The 19,783-nt window shown below is 32.4% G+C and overlaps 1 protein-coding gene across 3 annotated transcripts in view; it reads left to right on the forward strand.

Annotated features, from left to right (window-relative positions):
- Nucleotides 1–19,783, forward strand: part of LOC145323593 (neurexin 1-like) — a 101,984-nt gene that overhangs the window by 13,092 nt on the left and 69,109 nt on the right. For all 3 annotated transcript variants that reach the window (XM_080165974.1, XM_080165975.1, XM_080165976.1), the window contains exons 3-6: nt 2,641–2,745; nt 10,878–11,040; nt 17,108–17,194; nt 19,589–19,651. In XM_080165974.1, the coding sequence (XP_080022100.1) occupies nt 2,641–2,745; nt 10,878–11,040; nt 17,108–17,194; nt 19,589–19,651 (418 nt within the window). The remainder of the gene's footprint in view (nt 1–2,640; nt 2,746–10,877; nt 11,041–17,107; nt 17,195–19,588; nt 19,652–19,783) is intronic.

The raw sequence follows: 19,783 nt of genomic DNA on the forward strand, positions 1-19,783 counted from the left end.
ATAATAACCTTTGCAGTTGAATTATTATAAATGGGTACATTGTAAAGTCTACCCAATTATAGTTAATAATAAATTCTGTAGCACAGCTGAGCTATTTTAGATTATGATGTTTGGCTGTCTTTCTGTAACTTTAATTATATCAATGATATTCAATACAAATCTCAATGTCATTTTACAAAAAAAAGTTTTACTCAATGATAAAAATTTTTTTTACAAATTTACATTTTTTAGTGGAAAAAACTGAAGTACATTGCAAAGCAAACTAAAAATTTGATGTAAAAATTTGCACAGATGAAATTATCTAACGGTTTTGCAAAACTGTTACACAACATGTGTGGTTCAATCATAAAATATTCATGCGAATCTACAAAAAAAATTGTCTGACTTTTTAATATCGAAGCAACTCTACATCAGAATGTCTGACCGTAACATATAGCGACATAAAAAACTTTAAATTAATTGTAAAGATCCCTTGACACTAAATAAAAAAAACACTTTAAAATATTACCTTTTTATCTGCTAAATTGCTATTTTGTTGTATATGTTTCTTTACTGTTTCAAAAGAACAGCGAGCGAGGATATCAATTTTTAAATTTAATAAAAAAGCTCTTTATACAACAAAAGAAATTTTATGTGAAGTTGATGTAAGCAAAAAAAATGGCATCAAATTTCATAAATATGACACAAATATAAAAATAGTTTTCTTTAGAATAATAAAAATTACATTAGTTAGCGGAACAATAAAATATAAATATACATATTTAAGATGGGGAAAAAAGTTAAAAATGTTTTACAACTGTTCTTATGTGAAAATTATTTCTATTACATTAAAAATCATACTCCTATCAGTCCACTTGTAATTATTTTTAAAATCTTTTCTATAATTAGGGTTGGTCCGTCCGTCACGTTAATTTAAACAAGTTAGAATTCTACTATCGAAATCAAAACTTTGCATGATGATTCCTATTGCAGTTAGGTGATTTTTGGAATACTGATTCCTATTACCACATGTTACAATGTTATAAGCTAAGCATCTATATAATCAAGTCCTAAAAATGTAAGTATGTCCTTATAGAGTATCCTGTATTTAAAAAGTTTTGCAGCACATTTGCTTTCAATTTGTTTAGACTTATGCATTGATAAGCTGCTTATAGGGTTCTGACGCTCTATTAGTTTTTTAATGTTCGTTTATCCTACATTTTCAGAGTTTCGCTTTTATGGATGTTGTCATCCTTGTTACTTCTAAAATCCATAATTCTTACTTTTAAAAATGTGTCATATAAATATCATTACCTAGCTACTATTTGCATATTACATTTGGTAGTAGGTCATAAATTATATTAATATAGACACAGAACTATTGTAACTCATTACCAAGTAGTTAGGCATAATTAAACAACACTATATACTTGAGTATGTACAATTATACAATTATAAAAACTAGGATAGGAAATATGATAACAAATTTAAATAATATTTTTTTATTCCAAATTACTTTTTAAATTCAAAACATCTGTTCTGTTATAATATCAATATGAAGTAGTAATTAATATTTTATTGAATAAAAGAAAAGAATTAATACATATAATTGATGTAAATCTTTAAAATATAAGATTTAAGAGAGGGATGTTAAATCGTTGCCTGTTTTTCTATGATTAAAATACTCCAAGAAATTATTAGAAATAGTGTAGAGTAGCTTTTCTACTAAACAATTTAATTATATTTTATGAAAAATTTTTCCATCCTGTATAAAAATGTATTAGGACTGTTTGCAGTAATTTTTACATGTAATTGTTTATATAGGAAAGCAAGTGGTTAACTTACAAACTAACTTTTTGGAACATGTTTTTGGCAAAATCAACCTAAAAATTAAAAAATTCTTTTTTTCTTCTTCAAAAATTCTTTTTTTTGTAACCAAGAAAACTACGTCTCTAAAAAAATTAAACCATTTAAGTTTTTTTTGTTCTTTATTGAAAAAACAGTGAAAATGTTTTATGATGACTCCAATATTGAATTACATAAAACACTATTTGTCTGGTAATTATTGGATTAATGGGGGGCTCGACATCCGCATAAAAGCCGCCAACTCGCTGCAGAGAAATAGATGTTTTGCAACAAAAAGCCGGATGTCCCACCCTATTCTTAGTTTAATCTGGTTAGAATTTTACAAGCAGCAAAATATGATTTCTAATTATCAGCTTATTCTCCTTATTTGCGGCTACCGAGACCTTACTAAATGGTTTACACAACTTATTGTAAATTTATAAGTACTTTTTACTACAAAAATAATTATATTTAGTAGTACAAAATGATAAATTTACAAGACTTTTGAAATTAAAACAATAAATTTTGATGTATTACTTCATAAACATATGACTGTGGTCATAATACAACTATTTTCATAGCGTTATTGGTTGTTTATATTCGTCATATTGACCAAAAAAAATTTGGACGAATAATAATATGTTGCCCAGAATAATCGAAATAAACCATTGAAAAGGAGCAATTTTTAATTGTCTTAAGTCAATCTACTCTTGAAGTTTACTCTATCTTTCTGAATTAATTACGCTGAGAATAATTGGCTACCTATCATTTTTGACGAAAAATTCTATGCATTCTAACAATTTTGCTTTTATTTAGGAGTGTGGACTTTTCCAGTTGGTCTCAGGTTCAACTGGAGTTCTCAACCTCCCGGGGGAACTGTCTCCTCTTATATTCTGATGCTGGCCCTGGATGCAGCTTTCAAGGAATATATCATACATATAAAATACATTAAAGATAAAATTAGTTCGTTAGAAGCGAAGTCATAATTAGCTAAAACAATTTTTTTGTAAAAGAATAATATAGTGGTAGTTTTTTTTACCTATACCTAACCCTGCTGAAGACTTTAACCTACGAATGCCTAACCCTAATACCTAATATAACATAACCATAACATATATAATGAACAAACAAACTAAAAACTACCCCACTTCTCTCCTTTCAGCGTTAAACAGGGCATTTTACGTGAAAGCGTCGGTATTATTATCAATCAATTGACATACAGAAGAAATATAGATTTTTAAAATTATAGTTTAGTAAAGGATGGCAATACAGCCATTTCATATTATAGTAAAGCTGTGCTGTAAGTTATTGACAAATTTCTTTGTAATATTTTCTTTTTTAACAATTACAATTAATATTTTATATAAAGACATTAAATGTCTTGCTTAAGTCAAGGTAACAATAAAACACTGAAGGGATACCTACCTGGAAAATACCTCTTGGGGGCGAGGTGCTGCCTTAGGCTCGTCTCCTTCAGCAGCGACCTTGATCCGTTCCTCGCTTGTGAATGACTGCGGGGAAATCCGTTCATGCGCCCAATGAAATATCCTAAATATTCATGTTATAACGGCAATATTTAATTCATTACATTTATATTTTATTAGATTGTTAAGATATTATTTCTTCATCTCCGGCTGTTATCGTTTCTGCTCAGATTACTTATTTGTCCTTTTTTCTCTGTAACTGAAAGTGGTTTTTAGAAGATTAATTATATGGTTGGTTGGTTAAGCTGAGTTTGCCCGTGGTGGTTGACTGTTTGTTTGCCACACCTAGTTGTGGGAAACTGGTTTCAGTTGCTGAATAGAGAGTTAGATGTAAACGGTTCACTAGTAAGGAGTTAAAATGTCTTTTGCCGCCAATGAGGAGTTGTACAATGTTTTGGAAAGCCGTATGGATCTAATAAAGGAGGAAATGATTAGTAGAGCTACAAATACTGATGATATCGAATTGAAGAGGGCACTGACCAGGTGCCTCTACCACCATGGTTGGGTGGAGGCTAACCTGCGCCACTGTCGCCCTACTGCTGAGAGGTCAGCTGCCGCTCAGGCTGCCGAGCTGTCTACTATGCTTCAGGAGATCAATCAGCACGAGGAGGAGTATCGTGCCATCTAGATGAGTCACCTCATAAGTTATTAACTAGTATCAAACATTTGTTATATTTCTAGTTTAATAAAGTTTATGAATATCCTTCCTAAAATAAATTGTTTATTTTCGTATCCAGAGTAGTTGAATGTGTGTCTGTTAAATCTTAACCTATATTGTTTTAAACCGTATGTGTTTTCAAGTTCTTCCCCGTTCCGACTAGAGAAGTTCTTTACCTAGGTAATAAAATATATTAGTTTTATCATGCAGTTTTAGAAGATATTTCTTCTTTCCGGTGGGAACTGACTCTGCTCTAGTTAAGTTTTCTTCATTCCGGCAGGAAAAGACTCTGCCTAGTGTTAAAGCTATCTTAAATATTATGAATACTTCTTTCCGGCGCATGTAAACTCTGCCTAGCTAAAGAAAATATTTAACTGTTAAGTTTTATCTTCATTCCGGCGTAGGTGACTCTCCCTAACTATAGAAGGTAAATAAGAGTATTGAAAGTGTAGTTTTAAGAGATTTTTCGTCTCTGCTTGGTCCTAGATATGAAAAATATTAAACGTATTACTTCATTCCGGTGAGAGGAGACTCTGCTCTGGTCTATTTCTAAACTGTAATAAATATTATTAAGATTTCTTTATTCCGGTGAGGTTAGACTCTGCCTAGGTTTAAGAAATATATTAGTTGGTCATGCAGTTTTAAGATATTACTTCTTTCCGGCGGTGACGATCTCTGCTCCTAGGTTCAAGAAGGGTTTAGTTACAAAATATTTGATTTAATAAACTGTTTCCTATCTAATTTTCTTTTGCTACCTATCTATATCTTGAAATAAAACTCTAGTCTATCCATTTTTTAATATACGCTACTTATGTATGTTTTCATTCTTTATGTCTTTTGGCTACTTATGATTTATTAAAATCCTTCACTTAAGAAAAAGGTGTTTTTTGCAAAGATTTGAGAGCTTCCCTTATTCGAAGTACTCAAATCTTTGCGTTTGTTTGACAAATTTTAAAATACGCTTAATGTTAATTTTGTTAAGTTCTTCTGTTTTAAGAAAGAAACTTCCTAGTGTGTTTCTTCTGTTTCTTGCAAAGGCTGGGCATTGACCTAAAAAGTGTTCCATGCTTTCAATTGTATCCTCCTCCTCACATTGTTCACACTGGTTCACGTTTGCCAGTTTCATGTTCTTGAGGTGTTTGTTCAGGGTTGTATGACCTGTTAATATCTGCGCTATCATATTCATGTTTCTCTTGGGTTGGTTTGCTACCTGCCTCCAGATTTTTGTGTTAGCTATGGGCATCATTAGCTTTGATTGTCTGCAGTTACTTAATCCTTCCCATTGTTTCTGCCACAGTGTCATCCCCCAATTCTTGATTTCAGCTTTTATATTTGATTCTGCCATAGGTATGTGTGTCCAGGTTCCCTGAACTTCCATATTTGCTCCTTCTCGTGCTTTCCTATCAGCGATCTCATTTCCATTGTGTCCCTGGTGTCCTGGTACCCAATTTATTGTTATATTGTTTGTTTCTGCTAATCTGTTAACCATCTTTTTTGTTTCTGATGCCAGATTTTCTTTTAATCTGTATTTTCCTAGGGTTTTTATCACAGCTTGATTATCCACGTAGAAACTTATATTCCTGCCTGTTGTACCTGTGTTGACCAGTGTGAAGGCTGCTTCTTGTATTCCTAGTAGTTCAGTTTGATACACAGTGGCTAGTGGTCCACTGTTATTGCATCCGTAGAGTCTAAGTCCTGCTCCACTAATGACATATCCATATCCAGTTTTTTGTTCGCTTTTTGATCCATCTGTGAAGACCATTATGTCTTCATTGTCTATTCTTCCAGGTTTTAGTCGTTGTTGGTTGATAGTCTCTCTCCTTTCTATGATGGTTTCAAAGTTTGTTGGTATGCTGATTGTATGGTTCATCTTGTCTCTAGGGGCATGTATTAATTTCAGGTTCTTTGCCATGTCCATGAGTGTTACAGCATGGCTTTTTTTGCTAAGAAGTTGTCCTGGTTGAATTTTCCAGCTTCCGTTGACAGCAAGTCTTTTATATGTCACCATAGCTTGCGTCTTAATAAAGATGTCTATTGGTTGAATGCCCAGCAGGACCTCTAGCCCAGCTGTGGGCGTCGAGGTCATGGCATTTGATATTGCAATGAGTGCTTTCCTTTGGACTTTCTTTAATATGTTGATTATTTCTGTTGTGTTAATTGCTGTTATCCATGCAAAACATCCGTATGTGAGTGTTGGTCTAATGATGCTGCGGTAAAGCCAGCGTCCTATTTTCTGGTTGACTCCCCAGGTTCTGTTTAGCATGCGGTTACAATGTACCCATGTGTTGTTGGCTTTTTCTGCTGCTTTTTCAACATGTTTCCTCCAGCTCAGGTTGTTTCTTATGGTTACTCCTAAGTATACATACTCATCCACCCACTGAAGTTTCTGCCCGTTCATTGTTATGTCCAGGTATTTTGGTTTCATGCCTTTCCTGCAAAAAAGCATGACTTTTGTCTTGGCTGGACTAAAGCTTAATCCGTGCTCTCCAGCCCATTCTTCTAGTGTGTAAATGTCATTTTGTAGGTTTCTTACACAGTCCTCTTCAGTTTTTCCTACACTGATTACATGTGTGTCATCTGCATAGATGTTTCTTTTGCAGGGATGTATTTTTGGAAATCTGTGGTCTAGATTATTTTTGGCCATGTTCCATAGGTCCACTGATGCCACCCCTCCCTGTGGGGTTCCTCTGGTGGTTTGTTTGCTCGCTGATTCTCCATTTATTGTTGCTGTGACTGTTCGTCCTCTGAGCATTTGTTCTGTCCAGGCACATGTTTCCCTGTCTGCTCCAATATCTGTCAGGTTTTTAATCATGCTTTTAACTGTCAGCATGTTAAAGGCTGCGCTCATGTCGCAAAAGAGCACAGCAACAAAGTTGTTGTGCTCTAGCCCTTTTTCAACTGTGGCGAGAAGAGAGTGTATTGCATCCTCTGTTCCTACTGATTCTTTGTAACTGTAAATATTCCTAGAAATTTCCTTTCTTAAAACTTTTTCATTAAGGTTCCAATATAGACATCTTTCTAATCCTTTCAGTAGAAAGGATGATAACGATAGTGGTCTCTTAGATTTAGGGTCCGTATAGTCTTTCTTACCAGGTTTGTCAAGGAAACAAACTTTTGTGTCCAACCAACTCTTAGGACTATAACTTAGTCTTACACTATGTCTGTACAGTCTAACAATGTCTCTTAAGATTGAGTCGAGTCCTTTTTTTAACAGAACAGGGTAAATACCATCTCCCCCGGGGGATTTGAAATTACCAAAACTGTTAATGGCAGCACTAACAGATTCTTCATTAATTACACTATCCATATCTATCCTTTTATTATTACTTGAATGATCTATGGGTACATCATTGTCACCTTCTGGTTCCTCCGGAAAGTGTTCCTCCAGCAGTACCTGTAGAGACTCACTTACCGTCTTAGTGAATTGTCCGTCTTTCTTTTTAATTGTTCCCATTTGTTGTTTTTTACCCCTTTTGAAGATTTTTTGCACTTTTGCTGCCGTGTCCAGTTTTGTCATTTCTGCACAGAATTTTTTCCAGTCTTTACTCTTTTCTTTTTGTATTAGTCTAGCATGTCTGTTTCTTAACTGTCTATACTCTTCCCACCTTTCTTCTGTTTTTTCCCTTCTTACCCTTCTCCTAAGCTTTTCAACTTCTTTTTTTGATTTTTCTAAAGTCTTACCCCACCATCTTGGTTTCTCTTTTCCCTTTTTCTCTGACTCTCTACAACTCTCTTCAAACGCTTCTATTATGTCTTTCCTTAGGTCTTCTGCTTCATTATCTAATCTATCTATATCTATCTCTTCACTATCTATTCTCTGTCTACCATTTCTCTTACTTTGTAATGCTTGTTTATAGTTTTGCCAGTTGGTCTTCTTGACATTTCTGAAAATACTAGTATTAATATTTGGTAGTGACTCAATCATGAAATCTATGTATTTATGATCGGAGTGGCTGTCATATTCACTTACATGCCAACCAACTATTTTATTTGCAATCTCAGGTGTGGCTATCGTAATATCAAGAACTTCTTCTCTAGATTTAGTTACAAAAGTAGGTTTACCTATCTCGTTCATAATCATGAGTTGGTTGTCTAGAATATAATCCAATAGGGCTATTCCCCTTGGATTTATATCTGTAGATCCCCAGGCTGTGTTGTGGCTGTTTGCATCTGTGCCTACTACTATACCTATACCATTGTCTCTGGCATACCTTATGACTTCCTTGGTAATTTTCTCTGGAGGTAGTTTTACTGGTCTTACCCTTTCATCGCTGGCCATATAAGTTGAAACAAGAATAGTATCCTTACCGTTAAGATTAAAAAGTACTGCTGCCTGATCTCTGTTGGTGAACTGTGTTAAAATTATACCTGTGACGTTTTTGTTTGTTATAATACATGCTCTATTACCTGCCTCTTTACTTTCGTAAATATTAACATTATGAAACATTTTTACCTTGTTTTTAATTAGATAGGGTTCTTGCACTAGGGCAATAGCCCGCGCCCATCCTTTCCGTGAGGCTTGATCGTCTTGTCCAGTCCAGTCCGTTATTCGTTCTCCTAGTGTTAGGCTTGCTTGACAGCAGTGGTGGAGATTTATCTGAGTCAAGCTGGTGACCCTGACTTGATTGTCAGGGCTTATCTGTTGTTGATTAGTGCCTGCTGTTTCCTGGGGCTAAGGCTATAGCCTTAAATCCAGTTCTGACAGTCTCGATTTCATCAACTATTCTTTGCCTTATAGCTGCCTTGACCTCCTGCTCCACATTCGACCCGTGAAGAAGTAGGTCACTAAAACCTAATTTCAGCTTACCGTTGATACCAGGGTTTTTCAGCTTGTTGATTATCCTCTCATCTACCTGGAGTCCAACCTTATACCTTATACAAGGAGGATGGGGTAACTCGCTTCTACCACTTCAAGGTGCACGAAATAGGACCTCTGAACTCTGCTGGTTTCTTCAAAACACTGAAGGGATAAGAGCATAGCCTATAAATTGATGTACATCCCAAATGATGATACAAAAAAAAAGCTTTTGTAGAATTAAATTAGTGGTTGAAACATTTCGAATAATAACATGATGAATTATATAATCAAAATTCAATTATAGTCCCAAAAGTTGTTAAGCAAACGAATAAGAAAACGTTATTTTAAAATTTTGGAGACTAGTGTAATAAACAGCCCAATGTATCCTCCATCCCTGATAAATGTTTGCTTGTCAGTAAGAATTTTTATGGAAATTTGATCTTTTTAGTTTGTCCATTTATAGCCCTTACTCCAGAATTTAAGGCATTATATTTTTAAGCACTCACAAATTAGGTTTAATTTCTATATATAAGTCGATTCTATCAATATACAAAAATATTGTATAACATAATGCCAATTATTACACTTGGTGATTTCCACATTATTTTATATTCCCAAAGTTGATGTAATAATGAGGTTATGAAATTAGTACTCTTACATACCTAATAGTGAGCTCTTATACACGCAGATTACATTACTGGGGTAAGGATCTGTGTTCTTAAAAAAAACTTCACAATCAGATTTTTACAAACACAAAATAGATATTTGAAAATATGTATATATCTATTATTTTAGTCGAATTTAAATTTTATTGCTATCTAAGGAAGAAGAAAGGAAACATGGCTTCTAACCTTAACCTAATTAATAGATTAATCAATCCTTTAAAAAAAAACAAAAAAACATAGAATTACCTTACCATGAAGTTTTTTCATAGAAACAAAATTCCTGTTTACAAAAGAGTAGGAATTTCATCCCATCTAATTACTAAAATTATCAACATGGATTACAAAGTACTTCAAGCAAAACAAAGAGGATCCCATTAAAAATGACAAATGTGTCTATCGAAAGATCTTGGTAACTGCTGAGCCCGATATGATTCTCCTCTACATTGAAGTTTTCATATTTAGGTCCAGGGAAGGTTAATTTCTAATTAGGGAGAAAGTATCTCCACCAACCCCAAAAAAACGCACCTGAAAAAAAACCTCTTTAAAAATTTCCTTTTTTAAAAAATAACTAAATTTAAAAATGGGGGGGGGGGGCGGGACTTTTCACACTCTTTCTAGAGTGCCTCTAGAGGCTGCTAGTATATTAAAGAGTGTTGTGTGTATGCTTTAAAATATATTACAGCTATTCATTTGTGAATATTACATACATACTCACCAGGTTTATGGATTAGAATAATGTATCGGAAAAACAATTAGGACAGACAAAGTTTAGTAGCGCATCTACTTTGGTATATTGATTGATAGCTGCACAATCTGTCTCTTCAAAATATTTAAGTTATTGTCAGTAACATTGTTGTTTCCTTTGATATCCTAATAATAAAGTAAAAGGAACTGTGTGTATACCAAAGGATCTAGCCGACCCCTCAACCGATATGGTTCTCCTTTTTAGGTCTTGGAAAGGTTTTCAACTACTAAATTCCCCCCCACCCCCCCCCCCCCTCCTAACATTTTCTTCCCTCCTCCATTTCAATCATAAGATTAGGGAAGGTTAATTTTTTATACATGAGAATAAAAAATAGAAAAAATATTTTGCATAATTTGTGTTCTGTCCTTGACTGATTATGTTTATTATCTGAATTATCTATGTTCATTAGTCTTACTTTACTCATACATTATATCTTTTTTTTTAGATAGATTGAACATAAAATTCTGAGTAGCACAGCCACTCTATAGCTAGTGAATATCTTCTAAACGTCTTATTTGTCAATTAAACAACTTCTCTCATAATTGTTTGATATAAATTTAAATAAAAAGGCATTAAATTTGATGAGCTTTTTGACAAAAAAATTCATGATTTGCTAATATTAAAAATTCCTGCCAAATTTTACAATTTTTCTCGCTACTGTAAAGAATTTTTGCCGAAATATTAAATGTGTGATATAAACTACAGAGCTGAAAATCGAGAACGGGCGGCTGAGATACCGTTACCGTGGCGGTGAGGCCGTTTTTGCGGCGGGAGGCTACAGCGGAGCGGCGGTTGACACTGATTCTAATGGCGACACAATTTTGCTCAATAACAACACTAAAGTCAATGATAATAAACTTCATAAGGTTAGTAAGTGTTCATTTTTAACTTTTTCAGTTAAGCAGCTAATTTTGACTAAAATTGGCTCTTCGTTAGTCCGTACATCCGATATATTTACCTTAAGAAAAGTGTTACTACCTAGGATGAGGGATGTTTCACAATAAAAATACAATTTTAAGAACACCGTAATAGTGTCTGACTGATTATGACGTAACAAAAAAAATTAGCCAATGAGAGGCCGTTATTGACTTATGGTAAAATTTAAAGTGGCCTCTCATTGGCTAATTTTTTTTGTTACGTCATAATCAGTCAGACACTATTACTGTGTTCCAATTTTACGCCAATTTTTATCCCTTTAAAATAAGTTTTATATTGTTATACTTTCTTTATTAATAGATTTATCATACCATGCTATTTAAAAAAGGGCAATAAGTTGTAAAAAAAATGTTTTTTCTTCGGGTGAATCTCTTGTAATTGGATATATCATATCAATCTTATTTTAGATTCCATGTATGTTGTTTTATGTGCAATCTAAAGAATTTTTCTGATACTTTTCATGCTTTAGTCCATATGATTAGTATTATACTTGTTATTAATGGATTTTGAGAAAAAAGAAATATAATATGTTTGGCCAAATTTGACATTTAAAACAATCGCTTTATTTAGCAATGTCTAAAAATAGAAATTTAATCAATCATTATTCAAACACATATAGATAGATGTATGAAAAACTATAACTGGCAAAAAAAAGAAAATAATGTTCATAAAAAGCGCATATTTAAAAAGATTAGATATATTTCCTTAAATTTCCTTCAAATACGGACAGACCTTGTAGATAAAACATGCACTACATGAAATAAAAAAGTTTATGCATTTAAATAAAAAATATAACAAAGATTTTGATTGCATTTTATTTAATTTCAATCCACCAACCTACCTTTATGTGTTTATAAAAGTGTTTCATGATAAAAGAAGCTTAAAATAATACTGAACTTTGAAAAATATTTTTCTATAGAAAAAGAAACAATTATGTAAGGTCCTTATTTTCTCTGTGCTTTTGATTATTGTAAGATTGTAGTATTTTGGGATAAAGTAACAAAAACTCGAAAAAAAATATTTAATCTTTTTTATAGTAATAAAATGAAAGCAAAGAAATTGAAAATCCAGGGCAGGTTTTAAGCTATTTGGAATAGAGATGATGCCTTTAACCCCCAAACATAAATAATAAATTGGATTAAGGTGAGCAGTCTTCCCTTAATACAATAGCCGATTTAGTCCTTACATTTTAGGAAGCCTTAAACTGGTCGAGGTTCAGAGTATGTCAACCATTGAAAAGTTCCCTGAAAAAAATACTTTTTTTTACTATGTAGTAAAAACTTTTATTCTATTTTTCCCCCTCTATTTCTTTACGGCTGAGGTAATCATAAGACAAAAGAAAAGAAAACACATCAAACAATCAAATTGAATGTACTTGCTTTACAAAAAAAGACAAAAGTAAAACACACTTATGTAACTATGTCTACAGAGAAAATCAAGTGTGAAAACAGGACAAAATAAAGCAATAATCCTAGGAATTCATATTTCAATACAAATTTTAGTTTAAAAACATTTGGAATTATTAAGTAGCTTCGCTACTTATTAAGGGGGTTTTATCAAATGGTAAAATGTGAAGTACAAATCCTTACAGGATCACTGTCTGTCTGTACCGAAATATCTCTTTAACCTCTAAACCCATATAGTCCTTATTTTAAGTATAGCTTCTCATGGGTTCTGAGAATGTTTATAACTGTTTTTTTTAAGGGGGGGAATATCGAAAAAGTTCTCTTCATTCCTGACAATTAAAAGAATTTTATTTAACACAAAGGCCACTTAAGTATCCTTTCAAACTAAAGATTTGAAAATTGATATGTTTCAGATGAATTTTATAGAGCTCTCTTACATTGAGACTGACCAGCATTATAAAACAGTTTTCTTAGTCAGCCTTTTTCATAATTAAGATTTATAGATTATACATCATTTTCAGACTAAGATTTCTTTATATCTCTTAGCTGTTGTAAATGTTTTGTTATGCAACTAAAATAGAACTAAAAGCCTAACAAGCTTATATGTTGGAGATTTCAAATAATTTATATCTATTTTTTTATACTGTTGTATGTATATAGAAATATTTATGTAAAAGTACAAAGCTTATAAATAAAACTCAGATTAATTTCTTGTGGATTTTTAGCCCAATGTACTTTTGATTCACCATATCTAAAAAAAGACCTCAGATGAATAGAAAAGTAAATGTTCGAAAGAAAATTACTTTTGTTTTCTCAGTCATTGATTATTTAAGCCTATCATATATTTGTTAGATATATATCAGTTTTTCATTAAAGAAAACCCAGATTTAATATCTTTATTGATATAATATACATATATTATGGTAGCACTTATGTAAAAAGTACAAAGCATAGTATGATTAATCCAGTATCTCTAAAATGTATGTACTTTTGATTCACCAAACCTAAAATAAGACCTTAGATAAAATGGTAATTCTAGTATAGTCCCTTTCGTGACAACGCCTCTAAATTAGCGTTTCGTCATATTTTCACAGTAGATTTTCTCCTATTTATAGCCACTGCGATGAGCTCTAATCCTGCGGGCAAACACCTGACATAAAAAAAACCTATCAAAAGCTACTGTGAAAATACGACGAAACGCCCCTTAAGAGGCATTGCCACGAAAGGGACTAATACACGTAATCCTTTCCTACAGTTTAAATCTAATTATAAGGAGTTGTATGGCTCATACCACATTGCCACATTCAAATCAATCTGTCTAGTTAACTTTCAAATTAATTTACTTCTTCTTCTTTCTTTTTCTTTCTTCTTTTTTTCTTTGTTTCTGTCCTATTAATCCTATTAAATGCCATTTTTGGAATGCAGCCAACGACTATATTTATCTACCAACAGACATCAATAACACATGATCAAGACTTAGCAGTTATTATCTGTACAATTTATTCCACTAAACCATTTTTTCTAGACACAAAATATCAATGGTTTAATTCGACAACAAAGTGTTTAATTGGTCTTATATTAATTGCATTGTTATTACTATGACAATTAGGTTAATATTCAATCCTTTAAGTAAAGACAAAGAGAATGTATAAAATATAAGTGGTTACTATTGGTTTTCGAAAATACATTCATTAAGAGATTAAGATAATGAGTCTTTGATTTCCCATGAACGTACTTTTGATAAAGATATTGTAATTGGCTGTTTATTCACTTTCAAGTATTTTTTACATTGCTGAGTAATAGGGGGTAATAAATGATTGAAGCAAAAGGGGACAAGGATATCCTAAGAGAACGAGATATGACAGTAATTCTAATTTTGTTCATCTCTGAACCAAATCTTGCTAATAAAGTGCATGATTACACAGCTAAACGTCCTTCAGACAACTAACTCTTTGATTAGCGACCTTTTTGTCTTGAAGTCCTAACTTTGAATAGTAATGAGTTTCACCTATTTTGAGCGAAGACATTTCCCCTATTCTAACTTTTGATGTTGCGCACCTGACAGAGAAGCAGTGTGAAACACTTTTAATTTACTTAGTTATTATGCGGTAATGGGCCGAAATTCGAATCTAGCAACAAGAAGTTCTTTGTTGTACTAAAGTCGCGAGTTATTAAATCCAATTGAATATTTAAATGTACAAACCAAATATTTGAATCATGGAAAGATCACGAAATATTTTCATAGTAGCTTTTCTCCTATATCTAGCCACGGCGGGGGCCTCCAACTCTTCGGGGCAATCATTAACATTACCCGAACCAAACCTAATAAAAGTTACTGTGAAAATACCACAAAACCCGGTACTTCGTTTTCTTTCCATGATCCAAAAAGTTATCATCACTTATTAATTCAGCCATTCTCTACATATACACAGACAGGAACATATAATTATCAATCACTAATGTATATTATCATCAAAATTTTAATGGAGAAAATAAATTGATAAATTGTTTTTACCCCGACAAGGACGATTAATTCAATAATTTTAGAAGCATTTAAAAATAATATTATATATTAACTGTTATTAATAGTAACTAGTGGCTTTGTCCCTAGCCTTGTGTCCCTGAAGGGAAGGGCCCAATCGGTTCAGTGATTACCGAGACAAACAGACATGGTTTTCTACAAATGGCTGCAAATGCTGATCGAATATTCATAACTTGATTATAGAGTAGATGCGCTACTAAAAATATCAATATACTTGTAAATTGATAAAGTAAAGTTAAAGAGCAATTTTTCATGTCACCTCTTGGTTAAGTAAAAACAAAACAAAATATTTAATTTTTCAAGAAAAATGATAATGAATATTACAATATTTTCAATACAAAAAATTTATCAAAGTACCAAGGTTTATTTTTAAACCTATTCTTTAAAAACTTTTTCCATGATCCAAAATGTTTTTTTATGTTTTCAGTTAATTTACATTAGAATTGTGACTGTTTGTTTGTCTGTCGTTGAAATTCCCTTTTTTTCGTAATATTTGTTGTCTATCTTGGGGCAGGGTAACCCCTCCCCCCGCCTAATCCAGATGTTTTGGATACATCTTTTAGGTGCTAGTTTTCCATATTTAAATATTGAAAATAGTAAAAATTGGTTGTTTCACTTTAAAACATATATAGCAAACTGTATGTGGAGAGTGTGTAAGCTCATGATTAATTATTTTAACACAGAACCTAATGTTTTTCTATGGATAGGGAATAGTATTAATATGAAAATAAAAAAAATCATGGAAAGAAAAACGAAGTAGCGGGTTTCATCTTAGTAGGCTTTTGATAAGGTTAGGTTAGGTTAATGATTGCCCCCGCTAGGGTCTAGAAATAGGAGAAAAGCTACTGTGAAAACACAACAAAACCCGTTACTTTGTTTTCTTTCCATGATCTAAACAAAGAGTTTTAATAAAATACAGGGCTCGGCAGATGTATATCATATAGACGGCTAGGCTGTCACTAAGTCTTATACTAGGATAAAATGGCTTTTTAAAAAATTAACTAAATACCAATCATGAAGATGAATTTGGGCTATTATCAATTCATTAGACTGTTTTATTTTTACAATTAAATATTTTTCAAGAAAACAAAACCCCTCTAATGTTTTCTTAGATACATTATTGTTCATGTTATACTAAATAGGTTTTTAGTAGAGTAGCTACTTTACAATTGGCTTTTCCAGTCTACCCTGCTGTCTGTTGTGTAGGTTTTGTCCTCAGTCAATGCTTGACATATTCTATTCTATAATCAAGTCCCAAACAAACAGTATTCTGCATTTGCAACAAATTTACAATTTTTTTGACTTATGCTTAATATTCTGCTTATTCAGTTCTGACACACTACACGTGTTAATGTTTATTTTTCTACCATTTCAGAGCTTTGCTTTTATGGATGTTGACATCCTCGTTACATCATTGTTTCACAAAGCTTCGTCTGGGTTAAACTTTATCGTTCTTGTTGTAGAATACTAGCACTTTAATGTAATGAAAACACATAAATATAGGAAAATCGATATTATTTTAATTTTGCCCTAGGAAAACAGAGTTCATTTTAATTTAATTCCAGGTTAGATGTATGACCATTTGTATAGACATTTTAAAGATCCTACAAAATTTCATTGCCAGCTTTGTGGTGGCAAAGAGTTCAAAAACATTACAGCTTAAATGTACATTGTCAAGTTTCTGGTTAATGCAAGATGAAATAAAAAGTATATGGAATTCGCGGTTCGATGAAAAAATAACAGCTTTATGTGGCTGTAAATATGAGGTAGAAACTGTTTTACATGATACACTAGTGCAGATATTAAATTTTTTTATTGGTTAACAAATGGTCTTAAAAGGTATATGATTGGTTGAAATAATTTTCCCCATGGAATTTAAGGGATAAGACGATTGACGATAAATTGATATATATCCCTAAATATCCCCAAAGGTGATAAAAGAACTTACCCATTATATAGATTAAAATTATTGGTTTACTCAAAAGTTTGGATTTTATTAGATTTAAGCACTTAAAGTTTATAAATCCAACCATTTTTTATGTTTTTTAGGTGACAATTGGGAGGACGCAGGATAAATTATTTCTGGAACTCGATTCTTTCCAACTGTGGAAATCTTTCCAACAAAAACCTGCCCAGGTAAAAATATGACTTTTGATTTAATTGACAAACTTAACTTACAAGATGGACAAGTAAACAAACAAAGTAGAACGATGTTTGTCAGTCTGTCTGAAGTCTAAGGTCTCGGTAACCTCTGAACCGACAAGGTTGTGCTTCACTGAAAATATATATTCTAGTCCTATAGTGGTTTTAAGCCACTTTCTCGGATAAACATGATCGCCCCCTTTTATGTATGTATAAAAACAAAATTTGGGGTTGGGGGAACCGGCGTTATCCTCTTAGAAATTTTTTTTTCAATTTTTTTTAAATTTTGTACCCTCCCCCCATCATCCTCGGACTACCGACGAACAACTTTTTTAGGTTAGGTTAGGTTTTAGGCTAGGGAGCCGAGCGCTGCGGCTAGGTAGGCAAGGGGGTCGAGAGCTGCGGCTAGGCAGGCAAGGGGGCCGAGCGCTGCGGCTAGGCAGGCTAGGGAGCCGAGCGCTGCGGCCAGAGTTCATAGTTCGCTGTCGGGGGGGGGGGGGGGGTACTCAAATTTTCAATATTGAAAAAAAAATTTCTAAGAGGATAATACCGGGGAACCCACACCCCAAATGAAATGAAATACTACTCCCTCCCCCCAAAAAAGTTGTGTAAATTCATGACTGATATTTAAAAAATTTAATTTTAACAAGAAAATTTGTTAGTCTGGAATGCATAGCCAATAAATCGGCATGAGTTTTAACTTTTTTAGCCATGGCACATTTATCGAAAGTCTATTAATTAACAAGGACGATTATTTGTAGTGCAAATGCAAAATTACATTATATAAAAAAAAGAAAAATCAATTAATGAATGTAACAAAAGTTCTTTGGACAAATATTGCCTGTATTTTTATTTAAAATGCAACTATAAGTTTTACTTAATAAATACAACTGTCTTTAGATTTCTAAATAAAAAAAAACAAAGACCCTGTTTGTCAACATCTGTAAGTACAGTTTGTATCAAGTAAACAATTCGAAGGAAGTTTTTATCCAATAAATCAGAGGTGGTCCGGGAGTGTTATTTTGAATCTTGATTGGGCTGTACAAAGTAACAAAATCCACACAATTTAACACTTCTGAAGGGTATTTATCGTCAATTGGTATGCCGTTTGGTCAAATCAAAAACTTTAAGTGTTCTGAATAATGACCTTCTTCGTTTATCTGACTTGATCCAACCAGTTTATCTTGGATGAAATAGCAAATTTTTAACCAAAAATATGCAAACTACAAATTGAAACTTCTTTTTCATTCTAGGAAATGTTCACTTACTTCAAGTTTTAAGTAATTCATTTTAGTTTCTCCCATTTTCCTGTTTATTTGAATTGGGCTGTAAAAAGTGCTTAACCTTAAAGAAACAGAATATTATCTATATTGAAAAAGAGAAAAGTTAAGAATAATTATGCACTTTGCATGATTTCAGTTTTGCCCCCAAACAAAAGATTTTTAGAAGGATAACTGATATTTATTCAGTTTGAACATATAATCCATTGTTATTTAATTGTATTCTTACAGTCTGCCTTAGCACAAATAGATTCTGATTTGGCTATTCGTCATATAAACCGTATGAAATAAGGTTTTATTTTGTCTTTTACGTTTAAGCTGATTATAAAAATAAGGAGAAAATAATTTGGGTTCGAATACGAATTAGGAAAATGTCTCCCACTTGTGCTCGTCAGAATTCCAAGAATTGGTTGACAGTTTCGGCTGGAATTGTTTGCGTTGTTATCGAAAATAATGATGGTTGAAGTAAATAGTAAACAGGGGCGATTGTGTCCATTGCTAGTAAAGCTTTTATTAGAAGTGTGTCTAATGTAGGGGATTTTAGTTTAAAGTAAAAAAAGATTACCCAACGACAATGATAAAAAGAAAAGAAATTTATTTATAAAAGGCAGAACATGAAAAAAAACGTATGACAAAAAAATTTACTTGCCGACACAGGAGACTTTAAGAGTGCCTTCACAATTGAAAAAAAAAACTATGTATATAATAGATATTGCATTTAATATATAAGATTCATTATTTGAATTATAGAAAATTCAATAGAATTCAGCCAAATTTTATATTTTATGCACCGAACAAATATTCAAAATTTATCATTTCCTAAAGTATACAACTACAGATTTTTATTATTAATAAAAAATTCACGTAAGTTAAATAGTTTTGCAAATTAAATAAGCTTAGCTACTTGTATGGTATTTGTTAAATTTGGTGAAGTTTATAGAAATGAGTCGACTTATGCTGTAGATAACCATTGACTAGTGGACTGCTAAATATGATAACTGAACCCGACATTAAATCGCGGCTGAAAGAATACTTAGGCAGCCGTTCCCTATCCTTGTAATATTAATGATTATGACCAATAAAAGTGAATGTCATTATTTATTTTTAGGGTGGTTCCTGTAATGTAACGAGTTTATTTATTGGAGGAATACCTTATTGGTTAGGCACTAAGGTAAATAAAATACAATAATTTATATTTATGTTTTTTATATAAAGTACTAAATTTTCTTGTATGTAGCTTAAGATTTACATAATTACTGATCCTTTAGTGAGGAAGCTTTACATGGGTGACGGGTCCCATGAT

This window comes from Acartia tonsa, chromosome 7 (assembly GCF_053477335.1).
Source record: "Acartia tonsa isolate MP-2025a chromosome 7, ASM5347733v1, whole genome shotgun sequence".
Classification (NCBI taxonomy): Eukaryota; Metazoa; Arthropoda; class Copepoda; order Calanoida; family Acartiidae; genus Acartia; species Acartia tonsa.